Source organism: Brienomyrus brachyistius, chromosome 12 (assembly GCF_023856365.1).
Source record: "Brienomyrus brachyistius isolate T26 chromosome 12, BBRACH_0.4, whole genome shotgun sequence".
In the NCBI taxonomy this organism is placed as follows: Eukaryota; Metazoa; Chordata; class Actinopteri; order Osteoglossiformes; family Mormyridae; genus Brienomyrus; species Brienomyrus brachyistius.
The window spans coordinates 4995143-5013488 of record NC_064544.1 but is presented as its reverse complement, the minus strand read 5'-3'; the positions used below and the strand labels follow the sequence as shown (position 1 = coordinate 5013488).

Genomic DNA, 18346 nt, shown 5'->3' with positions numbered 1-18346 from the left:
AGTCTCTGGCATACAACAGTCCCAGAGCCCTAAATTTTATAGCTGTATGTATCTTATATACAGTGGAACCTTAATTCAAATTAATTCATTCCAGAAGCCTGGTCGAGTTGCGATTTGGATGAGGTCCAAGTCGAATTTCCCCATAAGAAATAATGTAAATGAATTAAATCTGTTCCATACCCCCAAATGACTAACTATTTAAACCTACCTACCTACCTAATGATAGAAAGCATTAACAATCAATAAAAAGCTAATGCACGCATGAAAAAGCAGAGAGACAAGAGCAATACACATGAAATATATTACAATTTATGAGCGCTGTACCTGTTTAGAGGTGAGCTGATGGCAAACTGGAAGTGGCAGGCGGAGAGATGGAGGGATGGAGGGTTGTTGTTTGGACGGGGAGACATGCCTTACAAGTTCTAGCAGCTTTGTTTTGTTTTGTGTTCCAAGTTTTCAGTCAGGTTGCAGCTAGATTTTTCTCAACCGAACTGTTCAAGGCCTGAATTGCTTGAGTTGAACAGGACTCGCTCCATACAAGATTTTGCAAGAATGGCCGAGTTCCAAGATTTAGTCAAGGTACAAGTCGAAGAAAATTTGCCGACCTGTTTGATTTCTGAGTTGGTCGAGTTAAGAGGCATTTGAGTTCCAAGGTCCTACAGTATTTATGGCATTCAAAATGGAGAAGGGCTGATCATCAAGTGTGAAATGCTGTGATTTTTTTTCTTGTGATTTTGACTGGTGTTATTCTGCAGTACTGCAGCTTTCTGTATTTGGATGGATTTGTTTTTCAGAAACTGTTCATACTCTTCACTGTCTCCTCTTAAGGTGACCAATCAAATCTGTTGTGTTGAAATGTCTATTAGTAGATCTTCATCATGAAATTTTAGCAGAACTATATTTGCGAAACGCATTTCTAACAACATTGAAATAATTCCATCGGGCAGACATTTTTCGAACTTTTGAGTACGTAGGTGTGCAAAGCAATATGGCTTACCATTTAAAAATGAATTTTTGGCTGTAAATATTGGCTCATTTTTAACCATCAGCCAATTATTGCTGCGTCGGCCAACACAAATAGCGCCTCTCCACTCTTAAGTACCTGCCCAAATAAGACTAATGGTTAGAACTGTAAGCCTGGATCTGTTAAAGACTATTGCATGTGTGTAACTACATGGTAACAAGTAGCCAACCATATCCTGGTATGTCTCTTGTCCCTAGCAGTGTCGTAGGAGTGTGTGTTTAGTGGGGGTGGGGGTTTCGGGGCTGATTTGGTCCCTATCAGTGTTGAATTCAAACCTAAGCCTTTGCTCAGCCTTCTCTATTTCAGAATTCTCTCTCTCTCTCTCTCTCTCTCTCTCTCTCTGTTGCTTGTTTCTTTGGAATCACAAGCCCGTCGTATAGCTCTAGTACAGCAGTGCTATATGTGAGACGTGTGTTGGTGAGGGATCTAGTTAAATGACTGCTTGTTTCATTGACACAGATGGCCGCTTGTTCATTTATTAATTTTAGTAATAGTTATGAGTCAGTCGTGCAAACTGGCTGCTTTCCAGGTGGTCATGCAGGTAGCTGCATATGTTGTAATTCAGTATCATATCATGGGGGAAATTCCTGTTGTCTGGCTTGCTGTAAGGGCTCCTTGTGTGCGATAAGGTTACGGTCAATCGCTATAGCTCATTATCTGGCTGAGGTGACATTAGGTGACAAGCACCCTCGTCTGTGTCTTCCGTGTTATAATGCCAAATTCTGTGTTATTCTCTTGCAAACCCATAAAACACAGACAATCCCTGCAGCCTGATCCAGTAGCCTGTTATAGCCCTTTCCACGACCTAATATCCAAGTTGGACCCCCTTTTATCTTAAGCCCTGCCTTAATTCTCTGTGCCATAGATTCAGCAGAGGTGCTTGAAATGTTCCTCAGAGACTCTGGTCTATGTTGACATGAGAGCATCACGCAGTTCCTGCAGATTCTTTGGCTGCACCTTCATGACGCGAATCTCCCGTCCACCACATCCCACAGCTGCACTATTGGACTGAGATCTGGTGACTCTGGAGGCTGTTTGTGTACAGTGTGCTCATCGTCACCTTCAAGAAACCAGTCTGAGAAGATATGAGCTGTGTGACATGGTGCGTCATCATGCTGGAAGTAGCCATTAGAAGCTGGGTACACTGTGGTCGTAGAGGGAGGGACATGGTCAGCAGCAATAGTCAGGCAGGCTGTGACGTTTAAACGATGCTCAACTGGCACTAAGGGGCCCAAAGGGTGCCAAGGAAATATCCTCCATACCATCACACCATCACCAGGCTGAATTGTTTATATAAGGCAGAATAGATGCATTCTTTCATGTTGTTTACACCAAATTGTGATCCTACCAGCTGAATGTCGCAGCAGAAATCGAGTCGCATCTGACCAGGCTGCGTTTTCCTAGTCTTCTATGGTCCAGTTTTGGTGAGTCCTTTCCCACTGTAGCCTCAGTTTCCTGCTGACAGGAGTAACACCCAGTGTGGTCTTCTGCTTCTGTAGCCCATCTTCTTCGAGGTTCGACGTGTTGTATGTTCAGATGCTCTTCTGCATACCTTGGTTGTATCGAGTGGATATTTGAGTTACTGTTGCCTTCCTATCAGCTTGAACCTGTCTGGCCATTCTTCTCTGACCTTTACAGACCAACAAGGCATTTTTTCCCAGAGAAACGCCTCTCACTGGATGCTTTTTCTTTTTCGGCTCATTCTCTGTAAACCCTAGAAATGGTTGTTTCTCCAAAACCCAGTAGATCAGCAGTTGCTGAAATACCAAGAACCATGTGACATTCAAGGCCACTTACATCACCTGTCATCACCAGTCTTGTGTTTGATGTGAACATTGACTTAAGATCCCGACCCATATGACCTGTATCTACATGATTTTATACTTTGTGCCGCTGACATGTGATTGGCTGATCAGATATTTGTTTCAAAGAGCAGTTGAACAGGTGTAGCCAATGAAGTGGCCAGTGAGTGTATATATCAAAATTGTTTTCTGAGTGTTTTTCTTCAGTCATGGAGTTAAAAGACCTGTTGTTGAAACCAGCTGTATGTCCTGCCAGTAAGTGCAGTGAATCTCATGCAAATTGATCCAAGAGGTTCTTTAGCCTTTGTGTGCTTAGATTTGCAAATCAAAATTGCGGAATAGGGTTTCTGCATAGCTGAAATGTTATTTTCAAAAAGCATTCAGACGTCGCTTTAAACAAGAAGCCCAACAGATTTGGCGAAGGTTCCTAATCTCCCTCCCCTAAACTGTCATCAGCAGGCAGTGGAGGCCCAAAGCCAAAGGACGTCTCAGACATACCGGCCTCCCTGGTGGTCTTACTAGTACTTATGTAGTCTTTCGTCCAAGAACAATCTCCCTCTGCCGCACCTCTTTCCATTTGGTCTAGAATCTCTGTAATTCATTACATTGGGAGCTTGGTCTTTCATTTGCCAGTGCTGTCATTGTGTCGGTACCCTGGTGATACAGTGCACCAGTGCAGTTAATTTCCTCCTTTTCCACCCAAAGTGCATTTTATTTGCTCTTTTTGGAAGAATCTGCCGGCACTTTCATTGATTCAGGGCCTCATCAGTGCCCTGTAATTAGTGTGATCTCACCTTGGATTTAATTTGCTAGGAAAATGCAAGGTGACGGCATCCACACATGTGAGGTGTCTGTGCTCCGTCAGCTAACCGGTCTTGCACATGCATATGGTGTTGCTGCTTCTGTCTAGTGGTGTGCTAGTATGGAAATTTTAGTCGAGATGCATGGCTTTTTTTGTTTATTACGGACGCTGATAACCAGCTAACCTCTGAACTCCAAAGATCTGAAGGGGCACTGATGTCGGTGCTTCTTAAGATCCTGTGATTGTGTGTAGCAGCCACATCATATAACGCAGGCAGTGAGACGTCAGCAAAGCAGCACCGACTGTAGTGAGGTTCCAAGTGACGAATGAGCCAATGAAATCCCTCATCTAGTCTAAATATCGACGGGCAATATCAACCAAGATTGATACATCGGCCTGATGCTGATATATTTCACATCTCCACCTCTGCCTCAGCAAAGCAAAACCTTCACAGGTCCAAGGTCTGCCTTCTGTCACCAGCCACTGCTGTGCAATTTTAAATGTAGCTGATAAATATATAAGTGCTGTCCTGGTGGATTATGAAAAGCCCATTATATAATTTCTATGTATACTCTGCATTTACATTGTATTCCTCTAGTATTCTGTGAAACCTAAACTGCAGATTTTCAGCATTTATTATAAGTAAGTAAACTCTTGAACTTTCTGCAGTTCTGTAAAATATCTGCTGTGAATTCCCAGTGCATGCATTCTTATGTTCCTGAAATAAATAATAGATCGTATCTGAATGAAAAGCCCTGCAGAGAGTATAGCAACCGATACAAACATATGTGCACGGTCAGGCGTGGGCCAGTGAAAGGCCGCGCTGCACATTTTAGTGCCGAAAGTTCGCTGTTATTGTTGGTCCTTGTCATAAGCTGGGAATAACAGCTGCAAACTGTGGCTGTTCCAAAATCAGCGATCGCTGCCTGATTCTTTGGACTGTGAGTGCAGATTTGGGGAAATTTTCACGGTCACTTAAGTACCTGCTGGGATATTTGGCAGAAACGGACCCGTGTACCTCCAGTGTCTGCTATTTATTGAGTGAAAATACTGACTGAAATATCATCTGTGGCTGGCTTGCGTCCCTTATCTCGCTGCTCGTGTTGTGATGCTGGTCCTTGCTCTGCTGGCTGATCATGGCTGGAAACATAGACGTTTTTGTGCTGTAAGTGAGTCCACATTCACTGAATGTGAATTTGCGGCACTTGTGTCATTTGACATAAGCTTTCCTTCAGCGTTGTAAGCACCACGTCGCAGGTTCTGCAGGTTCTTCACCGCTGTCTGATGCCATAGTGATGTGCACATTAAAGCGGCCATCGCCCCGGGCACCGCGCGCATCCTGCCGCCTGCCGTCGCATGGGTTCGGCCGCAGGTGGAATTTAGCTGGAACTCCTGCCCTGCATGTGACGTCAGGTGTGGCGTGTATTAAGGGCAGTGATTCAGTGTGGAGTTAGAACCCGGAGGAGCAGGATGCGGCTGCTGTGAGGAAGTGGAACGGCTGTGAATGCCTGCATGCAGCCTGCGAGGCACTGTTATCGCTGCATGTCAATTTCCCAGCACTTTTGGTCGTTTATGGGGCTATTTTCATTTTTATCACTCATGTCCATCCATCCATCCATTTTCTAAACCGCTTATCCTACTGGGTCGTGGGGGGTCCGGAGCCTATCCCGGAAGCAATGGGCACGAGGCAGGGAACAACCCAGGATGGGGGGCCAGCCCATCGCAGGGCACACTCACACACCATTCACTCACACACGCACACTGTTTTTGGACTGTGGGGGGAAACCGGAGTACCAGGAGGAAACCCCACGACGACATGGGGAGAACATGCAAACTCCACACACATGTAACCCAGGCGGAGACTCGAACCCGGGTCCCAGTGGTGTGAGGCAACAGTGCTAACCACTGCACCACCATGCTGCCCCCATCACTCATGTCATGTGCCTTAATTTATTTTCGTACAGTTCTACCATCTGGCCATTATATGTGGTATTTTGACGGACCTACAGCTGTACGGAATTTTATTTCTACATACGTTTACTTATATTTAAAAAAAAAAAAATAGTATGTGTGCGAGTGTACAAGTGGGTACAGGATAGTCTGAATCGGCAAGTTCTGTTTGGCTGTAGTTTGTTTTAGATACGTTTTCAACTGCTGTTTTAAATATGGCAAAATTTACTGCATAAAAATAACATCACAATATTTGAAATTTTTTCCAATATTATGTAGCCTGAGAAAATAATCCACAAAAAATGTAATGTATTTAGGCTGGTCTTTTCATTGATGGGACCATCTCCCATTCCTCTTGTTGTGCTGCTTAAAGGGCTAATTGTTCATTGGACGGTGAACAGGGAGCCGGAGAGCCTTTTCTCATCACGCTCCGCGTAGCATCGCCGGAATACTGCCTGCACCATTCAAACACACCGTCTCTTTCTGCCTTTGAAACCAAAATACCGCACACTGGGGTCTTTGGGAGAATAGTGTCTTCAGTACGACCCTGAAATGGCACCCTGTTTTTAAAGACTCAACAAAAGACCCAAAAGCGGAGTAATGTGTTCGCAGGATGAATGAGATCTCTTCATCAGTACTGCCAGGGCGAACAGTCTGGAGTTTCAAACTCCATTTAGCTTTTATGGGTAATTCTCCAAAGCATTTCTTCTAACCCAAACATTAAGAAATTTGGATATTTTATATATCAGTGCTATATATTATTGTCTTGATTTTTTTGCCTTTACTGAATGGATCGAGCTGAGTTGTTTGTTTGTGACACTCTGTTTTTCTGCCGTCTCCCCCTGGCACCCTCCTGGAAGCCCCTTTTCCCTTGACAGAAGCCCCCGTGGCCTCCCACGTATTACAGCCTGGCAGAAGTAAGCAGCTGTCTAGGAGGAAAGTAAACATGGCTGGAACATGCTCCTCTTGCTTAGTTTCCGCCTTCATGCCTGACAGCCAAAATGGCCAAACGAAAGGGCCTTTATGGGAGAATGCGTATCAAGAGTGCGTATGTGCTTAATTTTAGCCCGGAATGCAGGAATGCGGCTCGCCTCCATTGTTTGAGAATTATTGAGAATGGAATGAGATGCCAGAGATGTATGAATGATGGATGCATTTATCGGTTACACTAGCAGAGAAATGGGCCCCGTAGATGAGGCAATGTGGTTAGGAATGTATGTTTCAAGGTCCCAGTATCGTCATGATGCCTCGTATAGGGAGAATAACCCTAGTGCTGGCGGTTGCTGTCATCTTTCAGATCCTGACGTGTGTCAGTCTCTTGTGAAGTCTCAAGCCCCTAGTGAGTGTCCTGTATGTAGTATCACCAGAGGTCAGGATTACTTTCGCTTTTTGGCGGCTGCAGCCTGACTGTTTGTTTGATGAAGGCATCTTACAGGAACTGCGAGTCGCATTGCTGTTCTTGGCCACCTTGCGGTTTGGAGCAGAGCCATTTTAAATGTACACATATTAATATGCAAATGTCGTGCAACTTTTTACCAGAAAACGATGGCATTGCCATCCCACTGCTGGCTAGGGGCCAAGGTGACATTCTGCAGCCCAGATAGACCGGTACAAACCTCGTGTCACGGGAGGAGATGTGGGTTTTTAAGCAGGTGTCAATGGCGGGGACTGTGCATGCCTGACTGTACCAGAATTGCCAGAGTGTCCCCCGGATAGCCCGTGCCCTGCGACCTACTATGATAGCCCCTGCCCTGCGATTTACTATGATAGGGGTGTCCCCGGATAGCCCGTGCCCTGCGATTTACTATGATAGGGGTGTCCCCGGATAGCCCGTGCCCTGCGATTTACTATGATAGGGGTGTCCCCGGATAGCCCCTGCCCTGCGATTTACTATGATAGGGGTGTCCCCGGATAGCCCCTGCCCTGCGATTTACTATGATAGGGGTGTCCCCGGATAGCCCCTGCCCTGCGATTTACTATGATAGGGGTGTCCCCGGATAGCCCGTGCCCTGCGACTTATTATGATAGGGGTGTCCCCAGATAGCCCCTGCCCTGCGATTTACTATGATAGGGGTGTCCCCGGATAGCCCCTTCCCTGAGATTTACTATGATAGGGGTGTCCCCGGATAGCCCCTGCCCTGCGATTTACTATGATAGGGGTGTCCCCGGATAGCCTTGCACGCCTGCTCTCGGTTTCAGGTTTGCCTGCAAGGTCGGCTTCCACACCATCTCGCTGGAATGCTGCAGAAATGCACGCAACTAGCGGCGCAGGTCAGGCGAGGGATACAGTTGCATGCCGCGTGAATCACCGCCGCAGGTCAGGTGACTCTGTTTCATCTCTTAACCTCTCAGCTCTGCCTCGATCAAATATTTGTGTTAAAAGAGCAAGTGCTCCCCCGTTTGTTGTTCTTTCTGTGCTTAGCTGGCAGCTTTTTTATCCTTGGAAACATCTGGATGTCCTTAGCGTAGTATTGAGGTCTTTGCTCTGAGTGCTGCAGCCGGGCCCCTCACTAGGACCTGAAGCTGGCAGCCTTGGGGTTAAAAGCATGCATTCTTAGCAGTGGGACTACCTGCTGGCCCGGCATGATATTAAGAGGGTCGTGGAAAAGAAGACTGATGGAGCAATCCCCCCCGAAAGGTTTGAAGGAGGTCGACGTGCCTGGAGCTTGACGTGAGGCAGTGGAGCCGCGTAATGGAGTGCAGGTGGACTCCCTCTTAAGACATTACAGACAGTAATGCTGATCCGGGAGGTTTCATAATGGTCTTCTGGGTGCCCCTGATGGGCCCCCACATTGATTTGGGTGGGTGTGTTTGGCCGGGGGCTCATTAGGTTAACAAAGGAGGGTAGCGTCAGCGCGATTCCGCCCTGCGGCCTCCTGACAATGCACCACCCTCCGTCTTTCAAGGGGTTCTGCGCATCGATCCCTGCACATGCTTTTCAGAGCGGATTGCTCGGTGTAAATAATCCCAAATCCAGTTCGCCAAGGTGTCCTTTTGTACACTTTGAAAGCTGCCCCGTTTCAGAGGATGTAAGGTCATGTGACGCCCATTTGGTTATTCCGATAGCCTATAATTTTCAGATTTGGAATAAAATGCATCAGTAAAATCTGCATTTGTGTTTTTCTTATTTTAAATGAACCCATGAGAAAATCCACGTGATTCAGCACTTTATATCACTGGATAATGCATCAAATGTTTCTTTGCAGTGAGAGCACCTCAATTATTTAAAGGCCGTGTGTGTTGTGCTTGCATTCTCTATGCTGGTAACATGAAATTTTCTTTTCAGAGACTTTTTTTTTTTTTTGCTGTTGTGACAAGAAGGGCTGAGCTAGCATGAGATATCGGGACGTGTGACGGGTACTGACCTGATTGATGGTAATGCTCCCTTCTCCAGGAAGTACAGACCAGCAGCTTTTAGGGAAATGACATTCTCGGCCTGCTAGGTGCTGCTTTCATGGGGGCAACGGAACAAAAGATTTGGTGCAGTGGCTTAACAATAGGCTCACATTCTGAAGCTTGCTGTCCCAAGAGAAAAGTCCTGGAGCCCCGCTCCCTGCCTGTAAGTGTGATTTTTTTTAATTTTTATTTTTCTTTTGTTCATATGTGAAATATGTCTCTCAATTGAAAAGGTCAGCTGAGCAAGTGAACTTAAGGTAGTGATCGGTATTGCACGCTTTGTACAGGGAGCTGAAGGCTTTGATTCAGCAAGACTGCGTCATCGCTCTGGCGTTATACAAACGGCGTCATGGCCATCGGTAATGAGATCTCCGGGTTGCATGGGGCTCATGTAGTGCCCCCTCCCTTGTCTTTATATAGTAGAAGTTTCCTCTTGTAATGGCACCCATCTCCAGGTCGAGGTTCTGCTCCATCCAGTAGAATTCATCTGAATGAAACATCTCATTGAATTTACTGTTTTTCTTGAAGAACTTCCAACGTTAGTATAAAGGTTAAAAAAGGTAAAGAAGTGTTTCTTAAACACGTTTGCTCACATCGCTGCTTACCAGTGCTTTCGATGACGTTGACCAGTGCGCCACCTGCTGGTTGTGCCCCTTTTTTATTTAAAAATAAAAAGCTTCTTTCTCAGGGTAGAATTACAGTGTGTGTGGAGTGGGTAGGGTTTTACTCTTTGATGGCTTTGTACTTGCCTGCTAAATAGTTTAACACTGTCGGCTTTGCCGCGAAAGACGGCAACCAGATGTTTTCTGTCTCTTTGTGAGACTGAAAGGATGAGCAGATCGTACTGACAGTAAACTTTGTCATTTCCCCCCCGGCGACCAGGGCCGGTCCTTTGGGGACAGAAGCTTTTGTCTCTGCATCCCCAGACCTGCCTTTCAGAACCCAGCCAGCTAGACTTGGATTCCTGCAAGAACAGGCCGGCAGACTCGCACTGGAACATGAGCTTTAAGCCTGTGTGACGCTGGCTGTCAGGGTTACGGGGCTTGTCAGCTTCTGCTGAGCTGGTAAAAGTAACGGATTAATACAACGTAATTACACGTTGTTCTTTTGATGTGTTTATGTGCCGTGAGACGGGGTGAAAATGCCAGACTGTAGAGGTTTATCTGTGAGTCAGCTTGTCTGCTGTGCTTGTCGGGAGGCTGTTTGTTTTCTTCAATATTTTTATGTATATACTTTAGATAACTTTAAAGATATAGTGATCTGCTCAGTGTTCTGTCATGCAGAGTGCTGTGACGATGAAGGCACAATCACGCAGTGCATGAACAACGACACACTGTCCTTCCCCATGTCTCTGCACGTCTGACAATAAGGGGGTTAATTTGCAGTTAATCTTTAGGTGGCTTTTTTTTATTGGGTGTTGTGTGGCTCACTGGGTTAAGCCTCTATCCCTGTGATCAGAAGGTTGCTGGTTTGAATCCTGTGCTCAGCAGAACAGCCATATCTCCTTGAGCAAGGCCCTTAAAAAGTGACTGCGTGAGGCAGGGGGGTCGTCCAGGGATTATATGCTGGATGACATAAAGACGTCATCAGTGTAGCATTTGGCATTTACTGCATTCATGTGCAAAAAAGACTCCATAATATGGTGTTTCGGTTCCTGCCAAAATCACCAAGGCATTGCCTCCGCAGTATGGAATATAATATGTTGAATATGAATAAAAACGTGGTCCTACACATCCATTTGTGGCCTTGCGGAGTGGATGGCTCTCAGTGACTCGTGCCTTTGCCTTCCTTGATTTATGGCGGCTGTCCTGCCTTAAGGAACTCGGAGCCCTCAGCGGCCCAGGCCCTTAGCAGACACATCTGTGCCTGTAGCGACCCCTGAAACCGATAGTGGATACACTGAAGAATTGTTCACAAATAATGGCGCCCCTCCCGCTGTTCTCCTTTAGGGTTTAGACTGTCCTGGGTGGGAAAGGGGAACCTTGTGAAAGCCGGATAATGCCATGTGGCTGGAGGGCCGCGGCGTCATGCTGGGCGCTTCATGTGGCACGGATCGCGCCATCTGGCTGGAACGTGCTCACTGCCGTGGAGGTGCGGCACAGCCGGGTGCCTGCTCCCCCTCCCTGCCCCCCCCCCCCACGCCTGCGTCGCCCTGCCGCTCGGTTTACCGGCTGCTGATCTCACTGAACGTAAAAGCGTCCTTTTTCTCAAAGTGAACTTCCGAACTTACTCACTTAGTCATCGTTCTGGGGTCGGAGCACCAACGAGTAGCTTGATGGTTTACGTAGATCAGGAGATAAAAGGCAGTGGTCATGGATTGTATGGTAATTCAGTTTGCTGTACAAATTATAAGGGTTCATGTCATACTTGATTTGTGTGTTAAGGGCGGGGCTTGGACTTTCCCGTCTCCTCTGGGATTTCTTCTGTGTGGGGGCAGAGTTTTTTTTGTGTGTGTGGGGGGCGGTTGTGTGTGTATAATGGCCCTCCGTCAGACCTTTAGCAGATCATCACTCAGGCCGGACCGAGAATGGCCACACACGCCGCACTGCACCTTTCTGATGATTACTGGAAGACAGAGATTGAATATAATATTTCTTCACTACACTGGGCATACTGTACATACGCAGCCGGAGCACAGATGCCACATCTCGGCAGAAAGGAGCGACACTGAGAGACAGGAATGTCTGCGCTGTATCCTTTAACACTGAGGGCATTCTAATAACGGCGTACGTGTGTTTTAATGTTTTTGTTAAATTCGCATATCTAAAAAGGAAAAACATATATATATTTTTTTTTTTGCTTTGCATTGTTACTTGAGCTGCTCTCATCACAGGAGGGGGGCACTTTGGGGGTGGCTGGACTTGCATTTGCTCTGGAAACGATCCCCTCCCTTTACTTTCTGGTGTAATCATAGCTTTGGGCATGTAGGGACCACTGACTCCATCCCACACTTCCTGCGAAAGCCTCACCACGTGGCAGTGATGAGACGCCATGCAGCGGCCGAGTGGTCACACTGGCGGACGGCCCCCGTTACCGTGGTCACATGGCACGTTCATTAACGGAATTGCTTATGCCAGTGGGATCGGGCAGGAAGCATGAGCTGCTTCGGCTCTTTCTGTGAAATACGGCGCTTGGAGTGCAGTTCCTGATACCAGGCCATCAATATGCAAATGTTCCAGAGCAGGAAATTTTAGCAAAACACAGAATGGGGGCGAGGGTCTTTTTAAGAGCAGAAAATAGCTAAAGCCTCTCCAGCACAAAGAGAGACGCTCGTCACACGCCCAGGAAAGCCCCCTCCTCGGGGTCTCCCCATCGCCCCTCCACCAAACTGCCCCTCTAAATAGACCCAGACTCACTACAGTCGTTTGGGTCTTATTAATGTGGTTCTCCATAGGCCCTGGGTGGGGTCCTCCTGTGTTGCTGCAGTCACCGGTGAACCTTCTGTGCCCTGCCCCTGTCATGAGGGCCGGCAGATCGGCTCTGCAGGTTTTCCACAGACCGCTCATTGTGGAGATCTGTGCGCATTTATATTTTACCGTGTAAATAGAGCTGCTCGCTTGCTGGTTTCTTTTCTTAACCCTTTAATCTGTGACAGCTGCACATTTATGCTGCCGCACCATGTGTGATGGAGTGGAAACAATCCCAGCTTTGTAAGCAGGGTGAGTCTGGCGCCCTCTAGCTGGGGCCTGCCAGTTGGCCTCTGTGGGCGTCGGCCTGATTTTTTTTTTTCTTTTTTTCCCGTTTCCCCTGCCAGGCGCACGGTTCACGCTCCATGCCCGTGAACATGGGGGCCGGGGGGAGACGTTCCGGCCGGATGGCCGCGTCGCGGCCGGTCGGCGTGTAGCCACGCTAATGTAGACGGGCGGTCGCTGAATGGGCCAGGAGGGAGACAAGCTTGCTGAAGCAGATTTTAGCAGTTATCACGGTCACTTAGGAGGGGGAACTGCCACCGGGGAGGGGGCGGGCGGGCTGGAGACCTGCGGACGGTGACAAGTGCTTTGTATTAACGCTCCTATTTAAATGAAAATTAAATTCATCCACCCTGCTTTTAACTGCCTATCCCAGTGTGTGTTATGGGGGTGTCGAGCCTCTCAGAGGACATTCTGGATGGGGGGAACCTGCCCCCGCCACAGAGAACAGTGTGAGTGCACAGTGCTGCACATTGAGGCCTTAAGTTTATGCATTTCTTCCCCCATTTTAAAAAGACTTTTTTGGCCAGCTGCCACCCCCCCCCCCCCCCCCCCCCCCCCCGAAGCACAGCTGAAGCCCCCATAGGCTGTTCTGTGACCTTGGAGAAGCCTTTGATATACCAGTGCTCTGCTAAGTGCTCCTGACTGGACACCGGGTTAAAAATACCCTCCGAGGACACACACATGTGAACCTGCCCTCAGCGCCTGGCACACGCCCCTGTGCCCGACAGACTGCACGGGCTATACCTGAAGGGTGCTGAACTTCGTCCCCACATAAGTAGATGACTCTGTAAGTGCTGGAGCTGGTCATTGCATCTAATCTGCACAGAAATTCCTCACCCATGAATGTCGCTCACCATGTGACTCCCAGCCTGCTGCGCTCCGAGGCGGCCTGATGGTGTTCTGCTCCGGTCAACCTCAGACACTTATTTGGCTCCAACGATCAAATACTGAGCTGGAGATGCGTAACGTATCAGTTAAGTTATCAGTACCGGTCCAATGCATCATGCTTGGACGATATTGCTGGCCAATATTTAGTCAATTTTCAGTGTCAGCAGCACCAGAGCTAAAGACATAACTAGTAAAATAATGGAGATGGTCACATTGGACAGTCGGCCATTTTCCACGGTGGAGGACGAGGGATTTCGGCGGCTCATTCGTCACTTAGAACCTCGCTACGATCTCCCAAGTCAGCGCTGCTCTGCTGGCGTCTCACTGCCTGCGTTACATGTTGTGGTCGCTACGCACATTCCCTTTGTCCTTAAGTAGTATCACCACTGCCATCAGTTTCACTGAAGAACAGTTATCAATAATGTAAGACACAAATTTATTGGTATCAGCTAAAATTTCCACGCCAGTGTCCCAGTAGAGCGAGCGTGTCGCCCCAGAGGTGGCCCTGCCCGGCGTTTTAGGAACATGAGCCCCGGATCTCTGCGGGGGCCGTGTGATTCTGCATGCCCTGTTGCGGTGCGTGTGAACCTGCTGCCGCGTGTCCTGTTATCTTTGCCGAGTGTGGAAACGCAGCACACGTGTCCCCTGAAGGCCACACAAGGAGCGGGGTAAATATCTCTGACAGTATAATGTATTAGGGAGACTCGTTCTGATTGTCAGTAATTAAAGGGATGTTGGAGCCTTTGTCCTAATTAAAGGGCTTGTTTGACCTTTTTGATCTGCAGAGCTATTTCGCTTGCAGATGAGCCTGACTTCAGGAAAATCGCCCCGTGCCCGGACCACGTGGCTGAACCCTCTCTCCCCTGTGCAAACGTTAGTGGCAGGTGGTCGCGTCCAGAGGCCACGCCCTCCTGGAGGCGGGCACCCCCGGGAGCTGGCCGTGTGGGGGTGTGACAGTGGCGGGTAGATAGTGACCCCGCCCAGTGGCGTGTTCCACCCAGCCAAGCTGCATCTTGGCAGCTGAAATGGCCGGTACATGTGACCTGCAGTCGGTGTTTGCGATCAGTCTACTTCATTCTTATCAGGTATCTCATTGTTTGGGGTGAAGAAACTGGTCAGCTTAGGTAAATGTTCTGTCATAGACTTCCTATCTTTGAGTTTGTTTCTTGTGACACTGCTGGGATAAGATCACTTCATGGTTTGTGTATAATGTGAACGTTATCTAGTGAGCATAGCTAGCTAGCTGGTTAGCAGAACATGCTGCTTCCGAATACCCTAAACCCTGGCATGCATTGATTTAGTGTAGTGACTATTTGTGACCAGCAGGGGGAGGAGCCCAAACCTCAGGGGCCCCATGTGAAATGAATGTGGGTAAACGCCACCACTGGACACCCCGGGGCCCAAATCAGGGTCTGGTCGTGTTCCACTTGGCGTGGGTCAGCCCGTTTTCCGGCCCCGCTAGCCCAGACATCATCCTTGTTAAGCGTCAGAGCTCAGCTTGGGAAAAGCTAATGACTGTGTAAATAAGGACTAAAGCGGTCATGTGAAAGCGTTCTCTCCGAGGGTAAAGGGTCTGTGTGACGCTCTAGGGCGTGTTTAGCGTGTGGGAACTGCACTGGACAGGGCTGGCTCAATAAAGCTATGCTGTTTTAAATGATGCTTTCATGCGTGGGCTCTGTAAATGGAAAAGCATGTTAATGTGATCCTGCTACCAGTAACCCGCGTTTATGTTTGTGTGTCGCTGGCATTGAAGCTTTTCCTTCTTATCGTTCTTGTTTGTAGACTGATGTGGGGGGGGGGGGTATATTCCAGCCCTCGGAGGAGCTCCGGTCCTCCGCAGCTCCTCATGCCACGTTCCCAATCCATGTTCCTCACCTGATTGCCCCATCAACAGTAGAAGCTTGTGACCCATCATGCTCTGCCCCCCAGTAACCCTTGAAGTCGTGGGCGGTACTGCCACCTGCAGGAGCTCATCGGGAACTGAAGCTCCTTGACTGGTGGAAAAGCACAACCCAAACTGTCACTTAAGTGAAACAGCCCCCAATGGGTTAATGGTAAACTGTCCTGCGCCGATACATATTAACAAATCAGTCTGTCAAGCAGTTGTGGATAGAGTCAAAAATGTGGCTCCTCCCTCCACATAAACTCGGGAAAAGCCGCAAGCAGAGGCCTTGTAAGCCTACTTTGTTTCATGAGACCTCTAATTTCCCTGGCTGTAATACGCTGGCTGCATTTACGGCCTCTGCCTGAGTCAACGGGAGCACACAGCCGCTGGTTTGACTCGGGTATACGACTGTGGTCTTCTCATTTTTCCTTGCTGACTCGCACAGAGAAATGGCTTCGCGATGTTTCTCTTTCGCGTCCAGGTTTTCCGTGTGATTTGGCTCTGGGCAAACGGTGTGAGCTCTCTAAGGAGTCCCGGGCTGATTCTCACAGTGCCTTCGGATGAGGAGTCCTTACGTTACATTAACTGACTTAGCAGCCACTTTTATCCAAGCTGATGTACATTAGAGAAAGCAGGGTCAGCCAGTCCTTGGTGCAGTTGGGGGTTAAGGCTCATGCTCAGGGATCCAGTAGAGACATTACTTTGCCACCGAGATTTGAACCGGTGACCTTCCGGAGTGTGCTGGTTATGACAGCGTAGGTCTGTCAGTTTGTAAGGTCACAGCCAGAAGGCCCGGACCCTGACTTCCTCGCAGGCAGCCCCAGTGGCTCCTTCCCTCATGAGAATCTCACTCTTATGTCTGTCCTCCTGACTCTGAGCAGAGCCGTCAGATGTTCTCGCTCGGTGGGTGTCGTGGATTCCTTGTGGCACTCGAGCAGACGTCATTCAGTCAACGCTCTCCTTTCCACCGCGAGTGCCGGGAATATGCTCTGATTTTGAGCCACCCTAACCCCCGGGACCACCGTGAATCCAGGGAAGGAATGAGTTTGCATCATCTGGTGGGGGTGGTATTCTCCGAATCCTCTGACCCCCTTTGCCAGCACCGCCGTCCCTCATCGGGTGAGTTGAATCGCAGACGCGGTGCTGTTACAGTGTAACCCCCACTTTTCACAAGAAGAATGAGGGTCCCAAACATTCCTTCCATGCTGAACGCAGAGCTGCTCCCACGTTGGGGGGGGGGGGGGGGTACTTCTGGTTTACGTAATGTTGGCAGCATCAGGCCGAGTCTGTGGCTGGAAAGTTGCTGCTGCCAAGACCCTCGTTTAAGGGCTGCCTCTGTGAATGTGGAGTGGATCTATGAGACACCTAGTGGTCAGTTGAGGGAGTTGCCAGTTACCGAAGAATTGGCCATTACTGTTGGCCTTAGTTAAGACGGGAACGTTCATCACTCACAGTAATGGACAGGAGAGTGATCTGGGTCAGCCAGTCTTCTCCATATGGGAATACTTAGCTAGTGCTGTCCAAGTCAGCGTGTCTTTGGTATCTTCAGCTGCATGATCCTTGGGTCACGTTCAGATGGCATTTCTGTCTTTGTTGGTCGCAGTGTGAAAAAAAACTGTGAGAATACAATGTAAATAGGCAAGACAGTGAAACATGACACGCTGAGAAGTGGATGTAAGGCAGACAAATACAGAATACAGTTACAAATGCGTGCGTGCAAATGGGCAGTGAATGATGCCATGCATTGAACCAATCGGTCGTGTCCGGTTTTCCGGGACAGTCCGTGCTGCTCCCTGATCCCGCGGCTGCAGCTGGACCCCGTGTCCAATCCTCCAGACTTGGCTGAGCTGCCCAACTCCTTAAAGAATCCTATGTCCCCAGCATTCGCTGCCCCCTAGTTGCTGGATGGGCTCGCCCTGACATCCCGGAGTGTCTCAGCCGTCATAGTGTCGGGGTTTAGACAGAGCTCACAGCTATGGGCCTGCTGCGCCTGTGAATGAGTGATGCTCAGCTGGAAGTACTAAATGCTGACAGCAGGAGGCAGTGCAGGTCAGCGTATGGAGTGCGGAGCAACGCTGTAGGTGGGATAATGAGAGTTCCGTTTTTAATGCGTTCGGGAAGCTCTGTGTGTGTCCTGGGCATAATAGAAATCTGTGTGGCCTGATAGCACTGGGGCACATGCAGGCCTCTTTCGGAAGCTGCAGTTTGCCAGTGTGCTTCAGGTGAATGACGATATGAAGGCTTAGAAAATAATTGAAAAAGAAGCTTTTTTCTTGACCCCCTCTGGTTCATTCTTCTCTCATCCCCGTTAAACATCTGTCTAATGTGCACCAGTAAGTGGCAGAGGGAGAATGGGAGGGAGTTTGCACACGGCCCATTTTTCGCAATAAAGCCCGCTGCCCCGCTCTCCTTAAGCCACGCCCACACAGCCTGGGTTGAGCTCTAATCCGTGCCGCAGTTCTCCCACTCTATGCCAGGGACAGACCGCGTCCTGAGTGCGGCCTGACTGCAGACAACCTCCTCGTTTGGCACAGGGAAAGCGTGGCGATCGGTACGTTTCATTTGGTCTTAAAGTGACACACAAATCACCTTCATTTCTGTAGAGACTCCTACTAGGTAGGAGGGTTACAATAAAAAATATTTTAGTGGTGTAATAAAAAACTGATGTGACGTTAAATCTGCTCTCGCATGTTTCCTCAAAGCATTCTCGGAGTAAAACGTGCCTCTGTTCCGCCAGAGTGTGGCAGAGGGTGCGGGGGCTCGTGGGCGGGGCCAGAGCCCGTCCTTGGAGCCGGAGGGCATCTGCTCTGAAGACAGACGTAGTGGCGGGCGATCTGACGGTTTTATATCGTGATTGATCTTGGAAGATGTCAACAATCTACTTTTCATGCGAATCGTAGAGGTCGT

The 18346-nt window shown here is 48.6% G+C and overlaps 1 protein-coding gene across 1 annotated transcript in view; it reads left to right on the top strand.

Moving 5' to 3' along the window:
- The first annotated feature begins 8986 nt into the window (after positions 1-8986).
- Positions 8987-18346, top strand: part of LOC125704457 (rap guanine nucleotide exchange factor 2-like) — a 48851-nt gene continuing 39491 nt past the window's right edge. Inside the window, 1 exon segment of the mRNA XM_048970016.1 lies at positions 8987-9137. Coding sequence (XP_048825973.1) covers positions 9033-9137 — 105 coding nt within the window. The 5' untranslated portion in view covers positions 8987-9032.